This window comes from Eutrema salsugineum, unplaced genomic scaffold (assembly GCF_000478725.1).
Source record: "Eutrema salsugineum unplaced genomic scaffold, Eutsalg1_0 scaffold_2, whole genome shotgun sequence".
NCBI lineage: Eukaryota > Viridiplantae > Streptophyta > Magnoliopsida > Brassicales > Brassicaceae > Eutrema > Eutrema salsugineum.
In genome coordinates this window covers 1809347-1835097 of record NW_006256829.1, presented here as the reverse complement: position 1 = coordinate 1835097, position 25751 = coordinate 1809347, and the positions used below count along the sequence as shown (strand labels likewise).

Below are 25751 nucleotides of genomic sequence, written 5' to 3'. Positions count from 1 at the left end.
CGGTTGACTATCTGTTCCAGGCTATCTTCCAACGAATCGTATGTTACTTAATTAAATGGAAAAGTACAAAATAATTTTAAAACCAATTGTCGTCATTTAATCCAAAATAAAGCTATATCAAATATATATTCTCTACAATAAAATTAGAATATGTACATCTATTTAACCTCCCTAAAGTTTTTAATTCAGACTATTCTAAAACAGCACAATTTTTTTACCGAGATTATATCATTTAAAAAATAAGAAATTTACTACAAAAGATATTAATTTCAATGCATAATTATGTGTTAAATCAGTTTCAGAAATTTTGTTTTTACCAATTTTAATTTTCTTTTTCTTTTATCTCTTATGATCTATTTTTTTTGTCAAGAACCTATATGATCTCATTTAATAAAAATTCTTACAAATTTTAATTTCATCAAATCTTATTTGTTAAAATATGGCGAAATCTTATTTGTGGAGTAAAATTCGGTGTAAAGCTATAATCCGACTCTTAGACGGCTTTCTTGCTTGTGCACCGAACGTTGCACAAAGGCACAAACACGTGAAGAATTACTAAACCTGCCACTAGAAGAAATTTTGACTAAACCGGTTTTTGATCTCACGGGTTGTTTCATGGAGAGCACGGAGCAGCCGAGGAGCATTTCGGGATCGATGCAGAGCCCTAGATCTCCTTCTTCGCAGCCTTATTTGTCAGTCTCCGTCTCCGATCCTGTCAAATTAGGCAATGGCGTACAATCTTACATCTCTTACAGAGTCATCACTAAGGTAGATCCTTCTTCAACCCTGATTTCGTAGCTCTCAGGCCTAGGGTTTCTATGTCAAAATCGGGTAATATTAAAGCACGGTTCGCGGATTTTCTTGTTGCAAGCTATCAAATTGTATGATAAGCTGCTCGAATTTGGGTATTTCTCTGTAATTATATTATTTTTCCGGCAGACCAACTTTCCGGATTATCAAGGACCGGAGAAAATTGTAATCAGACGATACAGTGATTTCGTCTGGTTGCGAGATCGGCTTTTCGAGAAATACAAGGGCATTTTCATTCCTCCGCTCCCAGAGAAGAGTGCTGTAGGTAAATTAGCTAGCTTTCTTTTGCTCCCTATCTATTTGAACTCATTATCTAATTGAGTCGAAAATATTCTTCGTTGAGTGATGGATTTCAGAGATTATTGTCTGTCAAAGTTGTTATCTGGGTATCCTTGTTCAACTAGCTTAGGTTAATTATCAGTTCGAGGGTTCTGTTAGATCTTCATTGCAGTGGTATGAGTCACTATAGTGGGAATATGTGTTTATTGATACTCTTTTTGGGCAGAAAAATTCCGGTTTAGTGCCGAATTTATTGAAATGAGGCGAGCAGCATTGGATATATTTGTTAATCGGATAGCATTACACCCTGAGCTTAAGCAGAGTGAGGATCTTAGGACCTTTTTGCAAGCAGATGAAGAGGTAGGATATCTGGACTTTACATTTCTGGCGATTTTTTGGTTATTTACATTTTCCTCCACTTCATCTTTACTATAGAATGCTCACAAATTGCATTTATTTCCTTCCTGAGGACTGCAATTTGCATTGTAGGAGGTTTTCGTCTTTGATTGACAGTTTACTTTGCTCTTCAGACAATGGAAAGATTCAGGTTTCAGGAAACTGGAATATTCACTAAGAAGCCTGCAGATCTAATGCAAATGTTTAGGGTAAGCCTGATTTCTCCTGACCATGTAAAAAATATTTTCAACATCACACAATACCCGGTAGCGGATAAATGTTGGGCTGCTACTAGGAAGTTTATTATGAATTTCAGCTTGTGGAGCCACTGCCGGACATAATAGATCACTATTCTCTGGCACTGATTAATGGTTTCATGTCCTAGCGAGGTGTAACCTGGCATTTCGTGCCTTTAATTCTTCATATTGTTAAAAGTTATAACTACAAGCGGTGAAAGCTGCCATTATGGTTACTTGGCTATACCGTAGTTGGAAATCAATAACGCAAAGTCGAGACTTCTTAAATGTGGAATTTATTATTCATTTGCTCCATTATCTTACTGCCATATTTGCACAATTTACAGGATGTGCAATCAAAAGTAAGTGATGCTGTCCTTGGAAAAGAAAAACCTGTCGAAGAAACTACTCCTGAATATGAGAAGCTTAAACACTACATTTTCGAGCTCGAGAACCACTTAGCTGAGGCTCAGAAGCATGCATATCGCCTCGTCAAGAGGCATAGAGGTAATACCAATATATCATAAGTCAGAATTTAATCAATAAAAACTCTCATATATTCCAGTTTTCTGATTCATGAATGGATCTTCAAATTTAATGTTTTTTTGACCTGGTGGCAGAGTTGGGTCAGTCACTGTTGGATTTTGGCAAGGCTGTAAAACTTCTGGGGGCTTGTGAGGGTGAACCTACAGGGAAAGCATTTTCTGATCTTGGAAGTAAATCCGAACTGTTATCAATTAAGCTCCAGAAAGAGGTACTTATTTTGTAAGACTAAACTCTCTGCTAGGCATAAAGCATATTCTTTCATCTTTTTTCCACTATAGTAAGATGATGTATGTACATTGCCACATTTGCATAAATGCTATTATTCTACTGCTGTAAGATGCTTTTATTGATCTACCCTACACTATTTGTAGGCTCAACAAGTCCTGATGAACTTCGAGGAACCCTTGAAGGACTATGTTCGTTATGTGCAATCGATTAAGGTGAATCCTCTAGCCTTGGCTTTTGGGATTGGATTCCCTTGCCCGGCTGCATTTCACGCACCACATGTCTGGACATTAAACCCTACCTTCTTGTTTCCATTTTGTGTTTATCCAGGCGACAATAGCAGAACGAGGCACTGCGTTCAGGCAACACTGTGAATTAGCAGAAACAACAAAGTTAAAGGAAATAAACCTGTATGATGGCTTCTATCCCGTACCTTCTCTCTGTCAATAAGATTACCTTGGAACATTTAATTAACTCTCCTCTGTTATTGCAGTGACAAACTTATGCTCACACGTTCGGACAAAGTAGGAGAAGCTGAGATCGAATACAGAGAGGTAACAACAAGGCCAACTTAATCTTTGTAAAACTGATTTCTCTTGAGCATGGCTTTTTGTTGGTGCTTACTGCTTATACTCGCGACAATAATGCACAGATAAAAGCAGAGAGTGAGGAGGCTACGGAAAGATTCGGGAGGATAGTGAAGCGAATGGAGGAGGAGATAGTGAGGTTCCAAGAACAGAAGACGGAAGAGATGGGAGTCGCGTTCCATCAGTTTGCCAAAGGACAAGCTCGCTTAGCAAACAGTATTGCTGATGCCTGGAGATCTCTTCTTCCCAAACTTGAAGCTTCTTCGTCTGTTTAAATCATCAAAACTTGTGTATGCGTGTTGGTTTCTAACAATTTCTGGTGTTTTTGTCGACTTCAACGTTAGTTAACTTGGCTCGTTTCCTTCCACTTGTAAAGATATAAATGCATTACTTCCATGTAACTTTTTTAAATTCTAGATTATGATTTTCCCACATAACTTATTACGTATGTTGAAACTATAGATCTCAATCAAGTCATTTTACGATTGAAATATTGTTGAAGTGATGTTGTTGATGAGCTGTGCAGTGAAAATATTCGACAAAGCACTATGTAATAGTCTTTATAGAGCATAATCAAGATTTTTTTTTGGTGGTTTTTACTTTTTCAATTTTCAGCTTACAAATAGTGGTCGAGTGCTAGTGTGATGAATGATTACGCGGTAAATTAGTTGTTGAGCCACCAAAAAAAAAGAAAAAAAAAAGAGTCACCTTTTAGATCATTCGGAGGGTTTCTCACAGTCTCAGCCAAAAAAGTGGCGTAGCTTTGGATTAGCCCAATCCAAAGACGATTTGACAAAGGAAAGCGTAGCCGAGCAGATGAGATGACGTGCTTCTCTTCTTCTGCTACTCCTCATTGCCGTCATCTTCTTCTTCCTCCTCCATCGACTTCCAAATCACTGCTCGTATTCCCCTCATCCTTTCTCAAATCTTCCCCTCATCCTCTCTTACATGGCTCATCTCGCTCTATCTTCTCCTGTTCTGCCGGCAGCAACAACGGACCTCCTCCCGCCGGTGACCCTGTTCCAAAGCAAGTTTTTTTCTTTTTCTTTTTATTCTGATTCCTCTTTTGTTTTATTCTCACCTGGAAATTTTTCTAATCGCAGTCTACTGTTTTCGAATCCGAAGTTTCCTCTGCGAACTTTAGATTAACAATTTCTCATTTCGATTATGTAATTATTAATGATTTTCCCTTGCTTTCAGTAACTTCTGTATCATTGAGGGATCAGAGACAGTCCAGGATTTCGTGCAGATGCAGCTTCAGGAAATACAAGATAACATAAGGAGTAGACGCAATAAGATCTTTCTCCTCATGGAGGAAGTGAGGAGGTTACGAGTTCAGCAACGGATCAAGAGCGTCAAATCCATCAATGAGCACAGTGAGCTCGAGGCGGCCGAGATGCCCGAGATCACTTCTTCCATTCCTTTTCTCCCTAACGTGGTCAGTTACTTACACAGTAGACACTTCCTTGTTGCGAAAATGTTCTCTTCTTGATCAGCTATGAACTTTCCTACTTTCTAACTCTTTGTCTGTGTTTTTCTCTGTGAAAAAAAATAGACACCAAAGACTTTGAAGCAACTCTACTTGACCAGCGTTGCATTGATATCGGGAATCATTTTCTTTGGTGGTCTGATTGCACCTAACGTAAGTTCAATTATAGAGTCCACTTTTCCTCTGTTACGCTCTCTTATGGCAAATATTTAAGCTCGGTATTTGTTTGTGATCCCTTGTTTGAGTCAGTACTTTTTACATTGCCATCGCATTTTACCACCACTCTTGGAAACCTATTAATCTCGCATTTATGCATTGATATTGGGTTCTTTAAGCTAGATGCAACTAGTTTCCCGGCCATTCTGCATGATCCATACCGTAGTTAGTGAAGGAACTAATGACACATCAAAATGAAAATACATGCTTTTTGTTGATAGCAATACAGGTTTTTGAAGATACATGCGATAGTACTCTGGCTTTCTATCGAGCTTTGTTTCTGTAACTCTCACAGAAACACTAGAGCTATGCTTAAACATGCAGATTACTATAGAATCATGCCTTCTTGAACGCCAGTTATTAGTTATTCGTGACTCTTGGCTTTTATTATTCTTGAATGAAAAGTGATGATTTTTAAATTGGTAGCTGGAGCTCAAGGTAGGACTAGGAGGAACCTCGTATGAGGATTTTATAAGGAGCTTGCACCTACCCCTGCAATTAAGGTACTGTTACTAGTTAAATTGATAGTGGACCAGTGTGCATCAAACCACTATGATTGAAAATACTACCAAATTTTTCAACTTTAGTGGTCCTGAATCTAAAACAGCGACATAGAAATATGATACCTTATCCTTTGTGTTGTAATCTAGCCAAGTAGATCCCATTGTGGCATCTTTTTCTGGCGGAGCCGTGGGTGTCATTTCGACCTTGATGCTAATCGAAGTTAACAACGTCAAACAACAAGAGAAGAAGAGGTGCAAGTACTGCCTTGGGACTGGTAATTAATAAATCAATCTCATGGATTAATAATGAAAATTCTTGATTTTTTTTTTTCTTCAAACAACTTCTTAAATGGTTTGTGTTTGCTTGATCCCTTCCTAAAGGATACTTGCCATGCGCTCGATGTTCAGCAAGTGGTGTGTGCTTAAGCATTGATCTCATTAAACGACCTAGAGCTTCATATCGGCTTTTGCAATCCCCAACAACAGTAAGGTGTCTAAATTGTTCCGGCGCAGGAAAGGTAAAGATGTCTAAACAACATTTCATCCAATCCGATCTGAGTGTTTATGCTTCTTGTGATGCCAAATTTGTGTATCTGTGTATGAATCAGGTGATGTGTCCGACATGTCTCTGTACTGGGATGGTCACTGCTAGTGAGCACGACCCACGATTTGACCCGTTCGACTAGAAAACAACGACCTCACCTTTGAACTTTAGGTTTTTTTTCTATGTACATTTGTCGTTCAAAAGGCTATGCCAAGACTCTGAACTAAGGAGATCCAACCTCGTCAAATAAATGTTTACATAGTAAAAAAAAAGTTAGAATCTATAACTTTGGGGTAAAGCATAATAAATAGTAAACTTCAGAAAGTATCGATTATGTAATGAGACGACATTGGAGAGAATTAACATGCGAGCAATCGGTTCGACATGGAAATCTCTGATTCAAACCGGAACCACACCTCTTCAAGGTTCCAAACGTGTGATTTATCTTCTCGGAATCAAATGCAAGAAAGAAAGATAGGCTTAAAAAGCATAATGCATCAACACAACAAAAAGGAGGAACAAAAGCGTAAAGCAATCAAAACTTATGTTCAGTAAGTTGTTCAACCCAACAATTCTCGGAATATGAAAAGAGCCATCAAAACCTTTAGACTAGTTCTTGTTCTTGTCAAGCTCTTCCAACTGTACACCAGTAAATCTTCAAAAAATGTTTGATATCATCTAAAAAAGTGTTATCGTTGATCTCATAGCCATCAGGAAGACGATAACCTTCTCTGTCACAAGAAAGATGTAAAAGTGATTTCCTGGTTTTAAATTGTTTGAAACTTAGAGGAAATCACAACAACAAGACAGTTTGGCCGAGTGGTCTAAGGCGCCAGATTTAGGCTCTGGTCCGAAAGGGCGTGGGTTCAAATCCCACAGCTGTCAAAAATTTTAGTTTGTAAATTTTTGTTTTCCTCAATACGTTATCCGGGGCCTTTACGTCAATTACTAAAGCCTTCCTCATCAAAACCCTCCTAATTTTATAGAGAAGCTCGTCGCCGGTAATTTCCTCTTTTCGTTTCCTCTGTCAGCTCTCAACGAAGAAGAAGGAAGAAGGTCCCAAAGCCGTACCGTCTACTTCTCATCCCTGTGTAGCTATGGTAACCACTTCCTCTCCATCTCTTTTCTACTCAATGGAAGTTCTTTAATCTCAATTTCGAATTGTAGCTTGATTCCGATACTCCGACAATTGTTTGTTGTCTTTAGCACTCTTATCTATTCCGTAAATTTTCGAGGTTGTGTTACTATAAGCGACGTGAATAAACTTGCTGAAGTTATTTCTTTTCAAGCATTGTGGAAATTTTCAATAGATAAGTCTGATTCATAGCCTTAACAGAGAGTAATTTTGCTTTGTTCTCTGTCTGTGTATGTGTGTGTTGAAATAGTCGAGGAGAAAGACGAGAGAACCCAAGGAGGAAAATGTCACTCTGGGACCTGCCGTACGTGAGGGTGAGCAAGTCTTTGGAGTTGTTCATATCTTTGCATCCTTCAATGACACATTCATTGTAAGTTTCTCATCATTTGTCTTGTTTTTATGGAAGCTGAGCTGAATATATAATACATGCCTGTGTGCATTACAATCACCTTAATCCTTTTGAATTTTGATTTTTTTGCAGCATGTGACTGATCTGTCTGGAAGGGAAACTCTCGTTCGTATTACTGGTAAGGTCCCGATCCTTGTCTTTGTTAGGCATATACATCTCAGATATCCTTACCTTTAATAAAGTTGGTTTTTTTTAGCCAACAGTTTATTGCAAAGCTCTAGTCATTATTCTGTTTGGTGGATTTCAATCTCTTAAAATCAGTAGATGGACTTGTTAATAGATTCTTTAGCTTGGTGTTGTATTAATTTGGCTTAATTCCTTTGATATGTGAAATTTGCAGGTGGAATGAAAGTAAAAGCTGATCGTGATGAATCCTCTCCTTATGCTGCTATGCTTGCAGCTCAAGATGTTGCTCAAAGATGCAAGGTTTGTATTACTATACTTTTGAGCTGTTTTTTTTTTTTTTTCTTTTCAACATTTGTTGTTTTGTGTGTGTGGCTTTTCGACCATCTGGTAAATTTACTTGTATCAGGAGCTTGGCATCACAGCCATGCATGTGAAGCTGCGTGCCACTGGAGGAAACAAGACCAAGACTCCAGGTCCTGGTGCTCAGTCAGCCCTCCGAGCGCTTGCTCGTTCAGGCATGAAGATTGGTCGCATAGGTAACTTCTATCTCTTGTTGTGAATCCTCAAGAGTAACTTCAATTTAGCCTCGGGAAATTTGGATTTGACCTGCCAGACAACTTGTGTTTTCATGACCCATTAACTAAAACTTTTCCAGTGTATTGCAGAGGATGTGACACCAATTCCAACCGATAGTACCCGTAGAAAGGGTGGTAGAAGGGGAAGACGTCTGTGATTTTTTTCTCACATGTCTCCTCATTCCGTTTGGTTGCTTCTTCTAAACTCGCCAAATCTTGTTGCAAATTACTATTTAAGACTTTTCAATTTTTTATCAAGGAAGATATGGATAGATCTGGATGATAGTGAACGTCTTTGAAAAACTTTTTATACTTTATTTCTGTTTTCTTTTCTTAGTAGACTCGAATTTTATATCCTGTTGCGGTTTCATCTTTTATAGCACAAGTTAAAATCTAACAGTATGTGTAATACACTAACAGTGAAGGAGTTTAATTAAGTATAACGGTTTTAACTAGTTTAGGCTATTTGAAATAATTAATATAATTTATTTATTTTTCTAGAATTTGTCATCTTGCTATATATAAATTATGAGTCCTCGGAAAAAAACAATATCATCACTTACTACTCGTTATGATAAAATTATCTAAGAAAAAGTGTTGCTCAATGTTTACTATACTCATAATGATAATATTATTTTATATGTTTTTCAGAACCAAGAATAACGATAATAAAACAGTATATTAGAATCACAATTCAGAATAATAATGACTATTTTCTAGGAGTTTACTGTAAAATCAGGAGATACCGATTTAAACTTTGTGTTCTTAAAAAAGGTGAATTATATAGTTGGAAATTTATTGTTAATTTTTTTTCAGACTACCCTATATTTTTGTGGATTTAGTCAGGGAGAAGTAAACAAAGGCGTGTTCGAAATTTATAAAATACCTAGAGATTACCTAAAATGTATAAAATGTACATAAAAATTAGAAATAGATGATATTTATGGATATAGCTCGGATCCAGAACCAGCTTCTCTATTTTATAAATGGTTGAAGTAATATGAAATTAAATTATTTAAGAAAAAAAATATTACAGTTTATTAAAATATAAATAAAAAATGTCCAAAATTTTATATATAAATATATATTTATTTTCCATAACGTTGTAAAACTTTACTCAAAATACCAGCGAAACCATATGTTCTTTTTTTCAAATAATATGATATCTTTATTTGGTACTAAAGTAATGATCTCATATGGAGAGGCTGATTTTAGAAAAGTGACTTAGAATCAGATTACGTTTCTTTCAACTACAAAGGCCTTTCCAAAATTTTTAGAAAAAAACATCAAAGACAAGTTTTATGGGAAGATCTGAGTAGAAGTTGTTTAAAATCTGAGTAAAATTTTGGATTTTACTCAGATTTTAACTATGAAGACCTTTTTTCTAAAAAAAATTAGAAAAGTTTTACTCAGATTTTAGATGAGTTTTACTCAGATTTTACTCAGATTTTATATATTAGTGACTCCCTAATCTTGGATTAGTTTAATCTCAATAATCTACTACTAACCTCACTATCAGTTACAAGAAGCTTTATATATAAATGTAGACTACTCTGTTTTTTGTTCTTTTTTTCTTTTTGTCGAAATATATAGATTTTTCTGTTATAATATAGAAAGTGTAAGCGAAACAAAAAAAAAAACATAGAAAGCGTAACATATATTCTATGACCACACCAGTACGAACTTACAGGTTCTTCGAAGATTCAGATAAAACAATCGAAAGAAGAGAAGTCACTCGGAGAAGTTAAAGAGAAAAGAGAATTACTAGCGGGATTGCAAGCAATAATTACGTATTTATAAACGGCGCCAATGTCACCATACATTGAATACTTTTATACTTTTTATGTTAAGCGTTGTACTTTCTTTAACAATTTTTGCTTATGTACGCAAATTAATGAATTATGCATATTATATAGGTATGTGATACACATACAATCAATTAATTACTCTCTTTTTTTTTAATAAATTACATTTTGCCGTAAAACAAGACACTAATTTACTTCTAGAACATATCTTGGATCGGTTCATTCCTATTAAATCCAAAAAGACTTAAAAGTTATCAAAAAGTGAATCACATGTAAGTTTTCGGTGATTTTGTTTCCTTTTGTAGTTTCGTATCTTTCGTTCCTCAAGGAAAAAAAAAATTTATACGTGAGATATGCATATATAACTACGAGCCTATGAAGTGGATTTAAAACACAAAACACGATATCTAAAAGAATTGTACTAGTTTTTGTATAATGAATCTAGCCTGTTAAATAATTTTATTTTTAATTTAGAAACCCCCAAAAACATGGTCTCAGCTTTTTCAAATTCAGTATTGTCATAATATATATATACCCACGCTACACATGGATTCTATTATACATTTTATTATAAAATGTTTAAATGATTTTATTTATTTTTAAATACATACAATAAAAGGAAGATCACATTTTCTCGTGTGATCCAATCGAAAATGTGATCCCATTTTGACGATGGTTTTAAAAATGAAGATCAGTGGAATATATTAACACTATGATACATTTTCGTGTGATTCCATGACCAACCTCCTCGAAAACATGTGGATCATCACACCAAGAAAAAAGACTCCCTTTAGAAAGAAGGAAGATCATTCTTCCTTCGTATATTAGTAAGATAATTAGGTAGTTTTTTTTTACCATCACTATAGTATTTTATAATTCAATTTTCTCATTCGTGTTTTTGGTCAATGGACTTCTTTAGTTATGTCTCGCCATATGTCTAATCTACATACTTTGCTATTAAAATTCAGGAACCATTTCCTCTAATTAATTTTCCTATAACTGTAAAAAATACATTGCAAACACTGAACGTCTATTACATTTTTACATATTGGTAATAGTGATTTGCCAAGAACCAAAAAAAAAATCTGTCATCAAAGACTCGAACCTTTTTTAAAATTCACGAAACATTTACTTTAGCTATTTTTTTACAAAAACCACATTTCAATTTGCAAATACTGAAAACCTCAACGTCTGTTACACTCTTACCTATATTAGCAATAATGATTTGCCAAGGAAAAAAAAAAACCGTCATCAAAGACTCAATCTTTCACCTCTTGGATGTAAATAAAAAAACTAAAGCATCACCATAAAGTAGACTCCACAAACTATAAAATCTTATCCTATATAAAGAGTCAACGTCTCATCCTATATAAAGAGTCAATGACTATCATCGCAAAAACATAGAATCTCCAAATTAAAATATGAAAAAATGGTTATCATTGACAAAAGCCTAATCTTCTTGAGGCCCTCCCCAAATTGGTTCTGAATCACGAGAAGATCTAAAGTTTTGCATGTTCACATGCAAAAAAAAAATTGGAGTCACCGAGTCAGTTGATAATATATATATATAAACTAAACATCTACACACTTGTCTACCTTTAGGGCAGTCGATAGTTGTGAGAGTTTGGGATTAGAAGAATAGTAATGCTTACATATGTTTATATGGAGATGAAAGTGCTAAACCTACCAAATTTCTAATATACATATATGGGATAATTTTCACAAATATACTCATCAAAGATATTCTAAATTTAGCATTTCAATTTTTATCAAGGAAGAATGGATATAGGATGATGATAATGAACACCTTTGAAAAAGTTTTTTTTTCTTTTTCTCTTTCTTACCATACCACAAAAATGAACAATATCTAATTTAGGACTATGAAATATTTCTCTTGTTGTCGACTCATATATAACATAGAAACTGGCATGACTGAAGGTCCTTAGTGAATCAATAAAAATTCGGTTTTGTGCATTAAAAGAAAATTGGTATTCTAAACAAAGTAACAATCTACACGATAGTCACTAGCTAGTAATGCATCAAAGAGACATAATAATAGAGGGGATTCTTATTACAATGCATACGAGAAACCAGATATAAGACATTAGAACTTCAAATCCGAACCCTTCAATTTCTCCTCAATGATCATGTCGATTTTGTTCTCCATTTCCAGAGTTAGATAATTCTTCCAGTCACCGACCTCTCCTTTTCGGAAATAGCTGTTGTGATCCACGTTCATCCACGTTTTTCCGGTTTTGTTGACCTCTAAACCGCTCAAGTTATCAAGAGAGCATAGTTCCAAGATCTTCTCAACCATTCCACTCTCTTCTTCTTCCTTAGTGAAAGGACAACCCAAGAACTCAGCAAGCCTCTTGAGCTGAGCACAAGGTTCCGTTTTCAATTCCTCGTATCTCATGAAAAGGACATTCTTGGGGTTTTCCAAGCTGCCTCTCCAATAGCTGAGTGCATGGTCCCAAATGGGACCGTAGAAGCCTACTCCACTGCAGAACGACTCGAACATTGACTCGAGAATGCTTCTAGCTACTTCGTTCTTCTGATACTTGCACCTAAAGTACCAACGCGATATCAGTGCGTCCTTTGCGTTCCTACACAAGTACACAATCTTGAAAGGAGAATCCTTGAGGCCCTCTTTCAGTGTGTGCAAAGGCATGTGAGTCGAAAACAGCCTCGGAGATGATGATGAGAACTTGGTTAGGTCCGGTGTTGAGCTTTTGAGATACATATCGATCTCGAAGAATGGTACTATGCCATGAGGATTATCGGACAGCAAAGGATGGGTCAGAGGATCATCATGTTTAGATCTCTCCAATAATGCGACCGAGAGTGCCTTGAGCCAAGTTGTGCCGGATTTTGGGAAAGAAGCGAGAACTATATCGGTGTTTTGCGGCTGGAAATTTTCCTGGAAATTGATGACTGCTTGGAGAGTGTTGTAGTAATACCAACATCCTTGGTACTTGCAGAGCTTCCCTTGAGCATCTTTGTCTGAAGGAAGTGAAGAGATCAGTTTCTTCGTTTCTTCACTTATGTTGTCTTCTCTCAAGTTCATAGGAAGCTCATTCTGAGTCATTTTTCTTTGTTAATCCTTGTTACAAAAATGTGTTTTGCTTCGAAGTGCAAACATCACTATTTAACTACTTATGGGCTAGCTGGTGGGTTTGTCATTTAAAAACTCGGTTTAAAATATGAGGTCTAGAGATTAAGTTTCTTGTTGGAGGAATCTCATCTGAATGAATATTTTTTATTTTACAAGTAGTCATTATATATAATAAGCTATGTTTTTGGATTCTTGTTACGTGCAACAACTAATCAGGCAAATAATGGGTTGTTGAGAGAATACTTTGCGGTTGTAAATTATTTTTGTACATGTTTAATTCGTCTCAACAACCGCAAAGTATTCTTATAAATTTTTTTTCTGATTTTTCTAATTTTTTTTGTCACGTGTATCACCTTATAAAAATTCATAATTTAATAATTTAATACATTGCTAGCTGTCGGCTGAAGTATTTGCCTCATCCATGATTTTTTTTTTTTTTTTAATAATGAATTGCAATTATTGAGCTACTATGATCATGTTCTAGCCTTTCTAGGTTACGATAGGTCGCTGGGAACATTATCTCCTTGCCAAATACATGTTCATCGTCTATGTTCTTCTTGAAGGGCTAGAGATTAGAGATAATGGTGTCTAATTGACTAGTTTCGACTGGTTTAGCCAAAACTGAGTTTTATAGACTTGAAGCCTTTTTAAAATAAATTAGCGAACAAAAGCAAGTGAACATTGTTATTAATCATACCAAGAACATAAAACAATCAAAGGAACATCACAGTAGACGTACGAATTTTACTTTATTACAATGCATCAAAGAAAGTAAAAGTTTAAACCACAACCACTTAGAATTTCAATCCCGAACCTTCTAGCTTTTCACGGACAATCTTGTCGATTCTGCTCTCCATTTCAGGAGTGAGATAATTTTTCGAGTCCCCGACTTCTCCTTTTCGGAAAAAGAACTTGTAGTCCACGCCGTTAGACGTTTTCCCGGTTTTGTTGATCTCCAAGTCACTCAAACTACGCAGAGAGCAGAGTTCCAAGATCTTGTCCACAGATCCGCTCTCTTCTTCTTTGTCAGTGAAAGGACAGCCTAAGAACTCTGCAAGTCTCTTGAGCTGAGTATAAGGGTCTTGTTTCATTTCCTCGTACCTCATGAAAAGGACATGACTGGGATCCTCCAAGCTGCCTCTCCAATAGCTCAAGACTTGGTCCCAGAAGGGACCGTAAAAGCTGATTCCGCTGCAAAACGACTCAAACATAGCCTCAAGAACGTGTCTCTCTACTTGTTTTTTCAGATAGCTGCACCTGAAAAACCAACGAGACACTAATGCGTCCTTGACATCCCTACACAAGTAGACGACCTTGCAAGGGGAGTCCTTGAGTGTTTCTTGCAGTGTAAGCAACGGCATATGAGTAGAGAAGAGCCTCGGAGACGGCGATGGTGAAAACTTGGTCATCAAATCCGGATTTTGGCTAGTAAGATAGAGATTAGCCTCAAGGGATGGTACTAGCGCATGGGGATTATGAGATAGCAGAGGATGATCATGATCATGAGAAGAAGAGTGTTTCGATCGCTCGAGGAGGGAAACTGTGAGGGCCTTGAGCCAAGTTGCGCCTGATTTGGGGAAAGAAGTAATGATAATATCGGAGTCTTGAGGCTTGAAATTTCTCTGGAAATTGAGGACACCTTGGAGAGTGGCAGAGTAGTACCAACATCCTTGGTAGTTGTAGAGCTTGTTCCCTTGCGTATCTATCTCGGAGACAAGTGAAGAGATGAGAGTCTTTGTTTCGTCGCTGAGGTTGTCATCTCTCAAGTTCTTTGGAATCTCCTTTTGATCCATTTTTTTTGGGTATTTAGAAAACTATGGTGTTCTTCTTGAAATGTAGACATCACTAGTTACATATATAATTAACAGCCACCACTATTTTTATTTTATTTACTTGGTGAATATCAGCACATGGGTGCAATTTGTTTTGTCTATATTTTTTTGTATTGTTTTCCCATCAATTGTATTTGTATTTTAAATTGACTGCAGTTTTTGTTTATACATATTGGTTCCACTTGCCAGCATTATTTACCTTTTAGTTCCTATCAACAAAGGAATAAGAATGGGATACAGTTACTATGAAATCCAGAGCATAGACGATTAACCTCTTTTTGCTCCCCAAATACTGGAGTAAGCGATGGACAAAGGAGTCCATGGAACCGAGCGAATCACCTCCACGGCCTTGAGCCACCAAAAAAAAGACATACACAAAGCAACAAGACCAAGTGAGAATTCTGAAGATACAGCATAACCCTCCCCTTTCAAGGACTATTTTCACTAAATTATGACGAAAACGACAATCCAATAACAAATAAAACGCACCGAAAAAAAAAAAAATAATAAAAAAATAGCTCACTCGCGAAAAAGTCGCGCATGACCGCGTTTTGGCAAAATACGAGCAAAATTGAACCTTTCGATTTTGGCCCAACGCGCGCAACGCGCTGTGGATGCGAGTGGGATAATGTTTTTACATTTTTAAGCGCGTGGCATCACGTTCTGCGACATAGAACCAATCATATTATTACACGTACGCGCGAGAGAGAAAAGAGAACTTATTCAAAGCAAATAATAATCATTTACAGAAATATAACTCATTTAAGTATATCACTGTTCAAATCTTCGTTGCAGAGCGCGAGAAAGGCGATGAAACCTCTCTGATTTCTCTTCTCCTTCTTCTTCTTTTTCTTCTTCCACTTCGTCTTCCTCTTCAAACAGAACTCCTTGAAATCAGAATCAGATTTGCATAAATGGGATTGGATTAAGACTTGAGACTTTTCCCTTTTGGGATTCTATAAGTCGATAAGAAAACTATTGAACTCTGTTATGACTTATGCGCAAGAACCACGTCAATACAATTTGTTTAGTCTATAGTTTTTGTATTGCTTTACCATCAATTGTATTTGTATTTTAATTTGACTGCAGTTTTTGTTTATACATCTTGGTTCCACTTGCCAGCATATAGTAAAAAGAACGAGGAAGCACATCAAAACAAATATTGCATTTTCTTTCAGATTTGTTTACCATCCACAAACAAATACAAAGAATATTTGGCCTAATTTCTCCCAAACATTTGCCAAAAGGAAACCCTAAATTTCAATGCTTTACATTAACTTCGTTCTACAGTAGAGAGAGAGAGAGAGAGAGAGAGAGAGAGAGAGAGAGAGAGAGAGAGAGAGAGAGAGCGCCAACATTTTCGGTAGTAGACAAAATAAATCCCAACATTGAAGAAGCCACAAATGCAACGAACGACCAAAATATTATAAGCTTATGAGAGGGAGAAACATAAAACTGTACAGTACCACAATGGCACAACCTAGAGAGTACTTTCTGTTTTTTCCATTTTTTTTTAAAACTCCTGAAGATTTTTTTAACGCAAGTGTGAACTTCTGATTCAATATGTCATGTGGGTCTTTCTGATGAGACCCTAATGTAGTAGAACGTGGCTCAAGGGCTGTGTATGGCGATTCTATTTAACGCGGAACTCGTGTCTGAAAAGGGTCAAGTTCTGAGTGAACTTGTCTCTGTTCTTTGAATCTAAACCCCGTGATATGTCTGTCATAAGACTGTCAAAGCAGGCAGAGAGTCGCTGGTGTTGATCCACTGGCTGCACCATTAATTTAAGGCTCAATATTTCAGCGCATACACAAAAGCAACACTCAGGTATAATAGCAAGGAAAGGAGAATTTTGGATCATCACCTGTGATGCGAGGATCTTAGCTTTCAGATCAGAGAAAATCTGGTGAAAGCAGTTGGGAATAAGTTAGAGGAATGAACAAAAGCCCATTTCGGAAACAGAAAGATAAGAAAAAAACTGCATATACATTACACATACCTGCTCACTTATAAGAATCAAGCTTAACATCGGCCTGCTGAGACTCCATTGATTGCCACAATCCTCGAACAAAACTATTTCAAACAGCGTCTTCAATATCTGCTTATACGAGCAAATCCGTTAATAAAGGTGTATTAAATCTCTTTTTTTTTGTGTTGCATCTGCCAAAGGAGCGTAATGAGTTACCTCGGGGAACAAACTAGGGCAGTCTGCAATGTGCTGTGCAAAACGAATAGCAGCGGGAGAAGAAGGTGCCTCCCCCATTGTGATGTTATTGAAATAATATGAAGCAAGATTGTCTACAGCTATTGCACACTGAAACGATGATAATATATATTTCTCAGTGCTTAAAGAAAGTGGTATCCCGAGGAAGAAGATACTTTGCAGCTTATGACTTGAAAAATTTCTTGATATATATATGGGTCTTAACATTTTTGAGACAATTCTCACCTGTGATGAAATACTTGTATCCAACCCCTTGAGTCCAGATTCAAGGGAACCTACGAGATGCATAAAAGTGGCAGTATCCAGTTTCAATATGAAGGTAATATGACTGCCACACAAAACCTCAACGAATCCAAAGTACGCCTTTGTAAGCTGAAAAGAAGACAATAAAGATTTGGGATTAAGAGTGCACATCAGTTAATCGTGGTAATCTAAACAATATCAAAAGATTGAACGCCAAAAATTTCTATGCGTTTATTAAAAATCAAAGACTGGTTGATTGAATCACTAAATGAATTTATTGAAGACAAAAACGCGGTGCCACACATACCTTACGATACGCTAATATATCTGCCAAGGGTATTGCTAGGGTCATTTTCAACGCGATATCAAGTGCATCTGCAAGAGCCTGATCGCCATAGAGTTCAAACACACCGAAGTTGCAATAATTTCCCGAAAGCGCTGCCCATTAGACGATTATTAAGTCTCATAACATAATAATCAACTTAACAACAAACAACTAATGATTAGCTGTCATTGGTTCTAGAATGCCAAAACCATGTTCAAACCTCTTGACAGAATTGTCAGTGAAACCCAGATCCCCTTGTATTTGAAGGCATATATATCCGCAACATTTGGAAGGGCTAAAATCCTTGAACCATAGGCCACAATCAATTTACTGACTTCCCGGAAAAGCAGGATGCCATTTGGAGAAGAAGAATCAAAAGTAAGGCGCTGGGTTTTGTTATGCACAAACTCAGCCATGAACTTCAACAACGGGGTCGTAACCTACATCAACAAGCCAAGAAGAGAAGATGAGACACGGAAGGCACCACTATTTACATAAAAATGGCAGAATGCGTAAATTCAGTGACAGTGGAAGCCACTTATGGAAACTACGTATTATCAACAATGCTAAGTTATCCAAGTAAACTATATATATACAAAGATCAGATCTTTCGTCCAATAGTGGACTCAGGTTATTACTGGGTCAATGACCTTTTATACACTCCAACGGAACAGAATGCATAACTGAATACCTCTGGTGTGTCGAACCAATGTGAGATCCCTCTCAAAAGAAGTGGCATGTGTGCGGGATACAGCCAATCAAACAAAAGACCATAACTTCTCCGGCTGAAATCAAAAGAGAAAAGCTTAAATAAATCATAAGATTGTAAAATGCCTATGGATGTCAAAGTAACTAGCTGAAGTCAAGACCTGCTAGTAGCCATAGAAATTCCTCTTAAATCCCTCATCAATCCGATCACAGCAAACTTCACTGCATCAGTGCGAAACATCGAATCTGGTGTTGATTCCAGGGTTCGGAAAACCTAGCATGATTGAATTAAAAAATTATTTACTGGCTAAAACCAATCATTGTATCGGAAAATTGAAGAGTAGAGAATTTACAAAAACTAAGACACCAATACGCCATTATAATTAGATTACGGAACAAAACATGCAACAAAAGATGCACAGCCTTGCCTACAAGATATCGTAAGATTAGGATATGGAACAATCCATGTAAGGGAGTATATAGGATTTCAACCTATGCCTAGAACTATAAATAGGGTGACGATTCTGCATTTTTCAATGCAAATTTGACCATGGATAAGTCTTTCTTATGCTTCACCTGAGTTAATGTGTAAGAAGAAAAACAAAACTATTTTCATCTCTTCTTCCGTACAAAACATGCAACCCTATCATCATAATCAGAGAACAGTATGCAGTGCAGATAAAGACATAATCACTATGCTAAATGAAAGCTGCAACAATAAGATACTGAAAGAAAATGGTGTATAACCTGCAGAAGTGGTTCCATAGAAGTCTTGAACTTTATTGAACTATCCTCCATAAAAATCAACCAGCCAATAGTGTAGTAAAACGTTGTTCTGCTGCGAGAGCATCTGTACTCTTCTAAGAATGGAAACTGCTCCCTCTGAAATTAGGCAATTAGCATACTAAGATAATTGCCAGTGATACATTACAATGCACAATGATGTCCGCACAAGAGAGTAACTGGAGAAGAATTACAGTGTGATTAGAAATAATAAAGGTCACAGTGTCCAACTTTAAAAGCAGCTTCCCGGTCATATATCTGCACGAGTACACCAAACCAAAAAAAAAAAATTAATACGCAAAATACAGTGAGCTAATATAACATCAGTTTAATTAGGTTATAACGGAATTACCCAGATGCCAACTCCAGAAACAAACTTAGCGTGTGACCAATGACTTCTTCACTCTAGAGAAACAAAAGAGAGATTGTTTACACAATATGTAACTTTGATGTTTAGAGCGGCATGTTAGAAAAGGTAGCAAACGACAAGGTTACCTCTGTATAACATTTTAAGTTTGTAGCAATCTTGCCAACAATAACGTTCAACAGAACTAGATGATCATGGAGTCCAAGGAGATCTTTCAATCTGGCATACAACTGCTGCAACAGAATGGTAGTATCAGGACTACACAAAGAACAAAAAAGTATATATAAAAAAGAAACAGTTTGCATTTACTTTAGATGAATGCATGGCCTGATCACCAACGTAAGACTTTCGGAAATTCTGGAAGAACGTAAGAATGGCACGATCAAGCCGTTGTTTACTTATTTCACGATATCTCTGCATAAAGAATGTGTCATTTGATTACTTTACAGATGAGATAGTAGTAGTGATTTCATCTGGGAGAAAAGAAAACCCAACACGTGGAGCACACGGTTGTTGAAAATTATCACAATATCCTATACAGTTCACGCAAAACATTAAAAACGTTAACGGGATATATTAATATATGTTGTTATAAATTAAGCTAGATCTTCCAGCAGTATTCATGATGATTTTCGGAGGAAATACAGATAAATTAGTACCATACATCAAGATGCCGGACAACCTTCCCATCTGCATGGCTAATCCAATTTATACCAAAATGGAACTACTCAATCCAAGAGATTATCTACGATTATCTTAACTGCTTGAAATTAACAGATGTAACACCTGTCTATGCAGTCCACTGTCCATAACATTTACTAGCCGCAAAACACGAGCAGAAAGTTCGGCATCAAGCACCTCTTGCGTCTCCACACTGCACCAAACGTTTAGTTTCCCATGTTCATATATTGCTTGGTTCCTCAAACAGACCCAAACGCAAAAAAAAACCCCAAGATTGGATAGAAACTTACCTACAACCGCTGCACTGCTTGATTTTAACAATAGCAGCAATAATATGTACAATCCATGACAATTTTGCTTCAATAAGTGCCAGTTCAGAATTGTCAGCAAACTGTTGTTGCCCTCTTTCCTGTTACACAATCACTCAGCTCACATGATAAGGCACAAAAAGCAATCTACGGAACACCAATACGCTATGCACATTAGATCAGTTGGCTTTACCGTATATGACTGCAGAAGAGGCTCCATCGTGTTTATAATATACATGCCCGTTCTTTCATACTGCATGATAAGAACCTCAGATGCAGTTTAATTGTATTAAGATATAACATTATCAATGAAACATGTGAGCAGAACAAGGGTACCGCATGACACGCAAATCCAGAAAAAGGATAACCTGAAATCTGCTTAAGTAAGGAAAGCAATCTAGCTCATCCTGCAGGACTTCAACTTTATCCAAAGGATGATCAGTCGGATCATCTGGAACACTAGCCTGGAAAGAGAAAATAGGAAATTACTGGCTACAATTAGGAACTGGGACCCTTCCATACTATGTGGTGTTTTATACCTGCACAGAATTGAATCTGGAGATGATAAAACCCTCTGTAATTTTAGGTACAAATTCATCGAGTAGACTTGGTGAATCACCCTTCAAGTATGGAACAGATGCTACTAATCTGGACCACATTCCAAGAAGGTAATACACGCTGCTGCTGGCCCACTGTAAGAAAAAGAAAAAAAATCTTATACGAATTGTACACTAGATACCATCTCAGCTAACCATTTAAGCTATACTAAAATCGATCATGTCGAAGGATAACCAGATTTGCTAAGGCATTCACTAAAATAAACTTGCGAACATTTACCTGCCATGACTGGAGAGATTTTAGTGTAAACTCTGCCACCAACTGTATCCACTCACCATAACCGTCCATTTTCACAAGCTCTGAAAGCTGCAAATAAATTATACATGCTATAACATAAGATCTGAATTTATCGGCCAAAATAAACCAATAGACCATTTCCAAACTCCAAAAAATTTACGACAGACTCGGCACAAAAAAAAAAAAAATTACATGCTGGCATTATCTTGTAGTATACCATTACAAAGGAACGTCCAGAGAGAAATCAAAGCAATACAAAGCACCGGAAAATAAAAACCGAGAGCTCCAACCCATGATTGTCAACTAACATTTAGGCAAGATAGATAAGTATCCTCCAAAAGGAAATGGTTAAAGAGACAGGAACTTTAGTTCAAACTGTTTCTGAGCTATCATTGAGTTCTAAAGTACATATAGCATCAGTATTTAGGAATAGTGAAGACCGTCCAACTGTCACATACAGAAAACGAAACAAGTGTACATTTCCCAAGTACATGGCATCGTAATATAAATTTTTAGCTATGACACAATTACAATTATACAAACAGTAATGAGTGAATTAGAAAGGAATCTAATTGAGACGTTTACCTGATAGTTCAACCTAAAACGCCCAAGTAGACGGCAAAACACGTGGTAATTATCATGATCAGCAAGACCTGATTCAACAAAAGCAATTTGTGTTGAGGAAGATATGGACCGGGGTCAGTGAGAAATTATAGGTTAAACTAAGATAAGTGAGGTGTTAAGTATGCAATAAATACAAGACCAACGTGTACAATACGTAACATGTTAGCAGACTACATAAGTGAGAGGCTGGATTTCAGTCATTAAGAGTTCAAAAACATAATGAAACAGATGCATACAATGAAGCACCTTAGGTTAGTTTGTATAGCCAGGAAGAGAAAAATCCCACAGTACAATACACCAAACACACCTTTTCCTGTTTGAAGAATTTCTCTGGTTCCAGTCATCAAATGAGCTAAAAACTTAGAGCGGGTAGCATCATTTGTGAACAGAGAGCGCCTTACAGAAGCCAATCGCACTAAGCACTCAAGAGCCTAGAAGTTAAGACAGAGGAACATCAGCAAATAGCACAATCAAAGTCTTAGGTGTCCAAACCGTATATATGTTCTTCTCTTCAAGAACTGAAAAAAAAAAAAAAAACATTACGGACATACCTCTTTCGAAAGAGGTGACTCTGTACTACCATAATAATCGAAAAATATTTGCAGCGTGGAGGAATCCTCCAATACTGACCTCCATGCAGTTGGAATCTAAAAAATATCGGTAAAAGAAGAAGTTATAACACCCGTGAAAAACGAGTATCACAAATACATAGGCACTAAGCGTTGGAAAACAGGATGAGATAACACATTATAAATGCACTACCTGAACTGTACCGAACTCTTCTGTGCTTTCATCAATTGAAGTTCCAACAAAATCAAATGATACACACCTCAGTGCAAGGGAAAGCGCCAATTCTTGTAAACGTCCGGTGGCTAATAAAAAGACAATGTCGAACTCATTACTATTGAACTAACAGCAAAAAGAAAATGAGATTTCCATGCCTATGCCTAACCAACAGATAGACAACGACAAGCGTACTTCTCAGTTACAAAACATTCCCATAGCACATATTTTCAAATTGGCATTTATAAGTTTTCAAAGTTGGCATGACGGAATATAATGAGAAACTGACAAAGATAACTCATTCAACAGTTAGAATTTCCTAAAGTGGTATCCATTCATTTACAGCTAGAAAAGTGCACACGTGCGCAGCAACCAACTAGGATGACATCAATGCCTTACAAGATTTACGTTAATAATATTACCATCATTTTTCAGATAGCTTAATGAAGTCAACGCTATTCGGAATATTTGAAATAAGGATTGATCCCTAAAGTTGCATGCAACCCTCCGGTGATGTGTAGAAGGCAGTCCTGGATTAGGCTAAAGAATTGGGCAAAAGATAGATGAAGAAATGTCAATAAGCCTTTCACAAAAAATAAATAAATGGACAATACTATTGTGATGAGGTAAATATTTAAAACAATGCATGCCGTAAACATAAACAGTTCTGTCAAATCTAGCAACCGCCATCTTATATTTTTACGAAGTGTTTTCAATGAATATATAGAAAATTCGTGGAAACAGACAATACAGTTATATATACAACACAGCACTAAAAAACTGATACTCTATATCAAAAAGAAACAGAAAGATGAGGCAACTCAAAGCTAATATGACTCCGAATCAATGAGCAATCCATGCGAGGAATCGCAAACTGCACAATGGATTATTCCAGCCTTTTAAGATGACGTGAAAATTCGACCACAATACATAACTAACCTGATTCATCTCTTGCACAAGTTGATCCAGAATTCTTAAGCCAATAGCATAGTGATCCGAGGAACCCTATTCAATCAAAATTTATGACAGAAACATATTCAGAAAAATCTTATTGAAAAAACCTGAAACTTCTACAAAAGTATCATCGACGTGGGTTTCTACAATTAAAATGTCCACAGAGCACTAAAAGAACCATGGGAACAAAGTAACAATACTTTCCAAGAAGATACATCACCTGTTCCAAGAAGTTTGTTGATTCATTAACCACATCCCTGAATCTATCATCATCTAACCATCCAAACTTTGTGAGCCGGCAAAGCAGTTGAATGAGCGAAGCAATAACAAATGATTGCATCTTCGGTCCTCTTGTAGCCAGATAGTTCACAATATAAGCCCCTAAACACAACCAACAGAACACCAGAAACAAGTAAAAATATTAAAGGCCAGAAAGAGGTTATATCTAGTCACTTGGTTAGGAGGACAGCATAAGAAGCTTACGGATATCAAGTCGAAGATTCAGCGGTAGGGTATGATCTGTCACTTGCTTCAACAAACTCGAGCTAGCGAGCATCAAGGAATAAGGTTTTGATGAATTGTCGAGAATGTATTGACATTGCGATATATAATCCGTATTCACCGAAAAGCATCTCAGACTATTTTCAGCGTGAGCCCTCTCAGATGAATCCTGTGAATTGTATAATCTTTCGCACAATGCCTCAAGTTGCGCCAAGCTCTCCATCGGTAACGAAGCACAATCTGACCAAAAAGATAGAAAACAAGAGATACCACTACCGTTTTAACAAGAATATTTCGTGAAGATTTTATTACAGTGTATCCTGATTACGAACTGTTCAGTGGGACCAAAAGAAGGGAATAAATCATTACAATAACATTTTCCCAGAGAGCCTTTTTTATTTTTCAATCAACTTTTCTAGATATGGATTAAAATGTAACATCACAATGAATCAAACAAGCTGCAGGAGAAAAATCAAATGACACATTTTCACAAAAAAATGAAACACAAAGATCCAAACAGAAACGGAACAACACTATCAATGACAAAAGTTCAGTATCTGTTGGCTACGTACACATTAAGTGAGCCACCAGTAAATATCACTTAGACCCCGTAGAACAGAGAGGGCAAGAGAGGGAGTACACAAGTCGTAATAGACGAAATAAGTAACAGCCTAATGGCTAAGTTAAGTTCCTAACTCTGCATGATGGAAAATGTAGTGAAGCTGTGTATCACCTTACTCCAGCTCAGTACTCGGGTTGATTTTCTGTTTAAAAGATCAAAAATCAACTTCAGTTGCCAGAGCACCCATATATATTCTCACACTAGTCATACAAAACGCCGGACTTACAAAAGCGTGAAAGCTACAAATACTATATTAGACAAAAGCCACACATTATCAAATGCCGCTATAAGTTTGATACGCCAGACAATATAAGCTAAAGCACAAATAGCCACGAAACAAAATACTTGGAAGATATTAAGCGCAGACTTTACATTATCATTCCGCCACAGCTACATCTATCAGATTTCATAAAACCGCACTGAAAAAAATGTGTTGATGAAACAATAAAAGAACTATGTCGACATATCTATGGTACGCTAAATCATCTAAGATACTGTGCAAGGACAAACATATCCATTCGAACACAGAAAACGGCTACAGTAAGAAATGATGAGCCCATAGAAAACCTAGATTTCGCATTTTCCATCATATCCAAATCATTTTACGGAAAAAAAAACAGGAAGAGGATTTATCATCGATCTTCACCACTTCACGAATCACAAGATTGGGGACAATAAACCATTAAGCAAAGAAAACTCGGAAAACAACGATGTGAGAAAACAAACTTTGCCTTACCAGAGATTGAGCTGGTAGCCACTCCGATTTGTTGTTCGGTAAGTTTTTCCGGCGAACTGAAATCTCGATCAGCCAAGCGTCGATGGTGACAACGAAGAAGAAGAAGAAGAGACGTGCAGTCTGATCAGGCGATGACAGCGTTTATGCCGATGAGCATTTGCCGATTGTATAACTTCCTTTTCGTTTATAGATGCTCTCACCTCTATGCC

General features: G+C 36.7%; 6 protein-coding genes and 1 non-coding gene across 14 annotated transcripts; 4 read left to right on the top strand and 3 right to left on the bottom strand.

The window, feature by feature from the left end:
• Positions 1 to 505: 505 nt before the first annotated feature.
• Positions 506 to 3520, top strand: LOC18018136 (sorting nexin 1). Its single transcript, XM_006399019.2, has 10 exons — positions 506 to 768; positions 940 to 1075; positions 1316 to 1449; positions 1620 to 1694; positions 2069 to 2228; positions 2342 to 2475; positions 2639 to 2707; positions 2823 to 2902; positions 2986 to 3046; positions 3145 to 3520. The coding sequence occupies exons 1-10, from the start codon at positions 616 to 618 to the stop codon at positions 3352 to 3354; spliced, it is 1212 nt and encodes a 403-aa protein (XP_006399082.1). The 5' UTR covers positions 506 to 615; the 3' UTR covers positions 3355 to 3520.
• Positions 3521 to 3767: 247 nt separating this feature from the next.
• LOC18018135 (protein ORANGE-LIKE, chloroplastic) lies at positions 3768 to 6151 on the top strand. The gene is made up of 7 exons (XM_006399018.2): positions 3768 to 4106; positions 4280 to 4517; positions 4635 to 4721; positions 5211 to 5287; positions 5435 to 5562; positions 5669 to 5805; positions 5896 to 6151. The coding sequence occupies exons 1-7, from the start codon at positions 3901 to 3903 to the stop codon at positions 5971 to 5973; spliced, it is 951 nt and encodes a 316-aa protein (XP_006399081.1). The 5' UTR covers positions 3768 to 3900; the 3' UTR covers positions 5974 to 6151.
• A 485-nt stretch (positions 6152 to 6636) lies between these two features.
• Positions 6637 to 6716, top strand: TRNAL-UAG. The gene has a single exon. It is a non-coding gene; the product is annotated as a tRNA-Leu (tRNA).
• A 62-nt stretch (positions 6717 to 6778) lies between these two features.
• On the top strand, positions 6779 to 8408 carry LOC18018134 (40S ribosomal protein S14-3). Of its 2 annotated transcripts, none has more exons than XM_006399017.2 (6): positions 6779 to 6931; positions 7217 to 7336; positions 7448 to 7493; positions 7716 to 7801; positions 7908 to 8037; positions 8167 to 8408. In XM_006399017.2, the coding sequence occupies exons 1-6, from the start codon at positions 6929 to 6931 to the stop codon at positions 8232 to 8234; spliced, it is 453 nt and encodes a 150-aa protein (XP_006399080.1). In that variant the 5' UTR covers positions 6779 to 6928; the 3' UTR covers positions 8235 to 8408. The 2 variants fall into 2 exon arrangements, with proteins under 2 accessions (XP_006399080.1, XP_006399079.1); XM_006399016.2 differs by having other exon boundaries at positions 8157 to 8408.
• A 3577-nt stretch (positions 8409 to 11985) lies between these two features.
• Positions 11986 to 12996, bottom strand: LOC18018133 (cytosolic sulfotransferase 1). Its single transcript, XM_006399015.2, has one exon. It carries the CDS (start codon positions 12967 to 12969, stop codon positions 11986 to 11988), a length of 984 nt encoding a protein of 327 aa, XP_006399078.1. The 5' UTR covers positions 12970 to 12996.
• Positions 12997 to 13765: 769 nt separating this feature from the next.
• Positions 13766 to 14816, bottom strand: LOC18019281 (cytosolic sulfotransferase 1). Its single transcript, XM_006399014.2, has one exon. The coding sequence runs from the start codon at positions 14787 to 14789 to the stop codon at positions 13791 to 13793; it is 999 nt and encodes a 332-aa protein (XP_006399077.1). The 5' UTR covers positions 14790 to 14816; the 3' UTR covers positions 13766 to 13790.
• A 1170-nt stretch (positions 14817 to 15986) lies between these two features.
• Positions 15987 to 25692, bottom strand: LOC18019280 (exportin-7). 7 transcript variants are annotated; one of them, XM_006399013.2, is made up of 30 exons: positions 25543 to 25692; positions 24881 to 24948; positions 24167 to 24424; positions 23904 to 24064; positions 23669 to 23734; positions 23152 to 23269; positions 22709 to 22818; positions 22498 to 22593; positions 22254 to 22377; positions 21908 to 21975; positions 21305 to 21391; positions 21007 to 21159; positions 20836 to 20931; positions 20661 to 20720; positions 20450 to 20568; positions 20265 to 20352; positions 19788 to 19892; positions 19607 to 19711; positions 19464 to 19516; positions 19306 to 19369; positions 19076 to 19210; positions 18490 to 18602; positions 18312 to 18405; positions 17841 to 18060; positions 17603 to 17733; positions 17278 to 17424; positions 17014 to 17142; positions 16828 to 16926; positions 16693 to 16731; positions 15990 to 16599 (listed from the first exon to the last, which is right to left on the bottom strand). In XM_006399013.2, exons 2-30 carry the CDS (start codon positions 24885 to 24887, stop codon positions 16462 to 16464), a joined length of 3183 nt encoding a protein of 1060 aa, XP_006399076.1. In that variant the 5' UTR covers positions 24888 to 24948; positions 25543 to 25692; the 3' UTR covers positions 15990 to 16461. The 7 variants fall into 7 exon arrangements, with proteins under 7 accessions (XP_024011599.1, XP_024011598.1, XP_006399074.1 ...); XM_006399012.2 differs by having other exon boundaries at positions 19607 to 19708; XM_024155832.1 differs by having other exon boundaries at positions 24918 to 24948.
• Between the last annotated feature and the right edge of the window lie 59 nt (positions 25693 to 25751).

What these genes read in the sequence shown, in the direction of transcription:
- LOC18018136 (XM_006399019.2), top strand. Translation starts at nt 616, where the DNA reads ATGGAGAGCACGGAGCAGCCGAGGAGCATTTCGGGATCGATGCAGAGC. An exon ending in TTTTGCAAGCAGATGAAGAG is followed by an intron (nt 1,450 to 1,619) that starts GTAGGATATCTG and finishes TTTGCTCTTCAG; the next exon opens with ACAATGGAAAGATTCAGGTT. An exon ending in CCTCGTCAAGAGGCATAGAG is followed by an intron (nt 2,229 to 2,341) that starts GTAATACCAATA and finishes ACCTGGTGGCAG; the next exon opens with AGTTGGGTCAGTCACTGTTG.
- LOC18018135 (XM_006399018.2), top strand. Translation starts at nt 3,901, where the DNA reads ATGACGTGCTTCTCTTCTTCTGCTACTCCTCATTGCCGTCATCTTCTT. An exon ending in GTGGTCTGATTGCACCTAAC is followed by an intron (nt 4,722 to 5,210) that starts GTAAGTTCAATT and finishes TTAAATTGGTAG; the next exon opens with CTGGAGCTCAAGGTAGGACT. An exon ending in CACCTACCCCTGCAATTAAG is followed by an intron (nt 5,288 to 5,434) that starts GTACTGTTACTA and finishes GTTGTAATCTAG; the next exon opens with CCAAGTAGATCCCATTGTGG.
- LOC18018134 (XM_006399017.2), top strand. An exon ending in CCTTCAATGACACATTCATT is followed by an intron (nt 7,337 to 7,447) that starts GTAAGTTTCTCA and finishes ATTTTTTTGCAG; the next exon opens with CATGTGACTGATCTGTCTGG. An exon ending in CATGAAGATTGGTCGCATAG is followed by an intron (nt 8,038 to 8,166) that starts GTAACTTCTATC and finishes AGTGTATTGCAG; the next exon opens with AGGATGTGACACCAATTCCA.
- LOC18018133 (XM_006399015.2), bottom strand. Translation starts at nt 12,969, where the DNA reads ATGACTCAGAATGAGCTTCCTATGAACTTGAGAGAAGACAACATAAGT.
- LOC18019281 (XM_006399014.2), bottom strand. Translation starts at nt 14,789, where the DNA reads ATGGATCAAAAGGAGATTCCAAAGAACTTGAGAGATGACAACCTCAGC.
- LOC18019280 (XM_024155830.1), bottom strand. An exon ending in CCAGATTCAATTCTGTGCAG is followed by an intron (nt 20,932 to 21,006) that starts GTATAAAACACC and finishes TTCTCTTTCCAG; the next exon opens with GCTAGTGTTCCAGATGATCC. An exon ending in AGGCCATGCATTCATCTAAA is followed by an intron (nt 19,709 to 19,787) that starts GTAAATGCAAAC and finishes CTGTTGCAGCAG; the next exon opens with TTGTATGCCAGATTGAAAGA.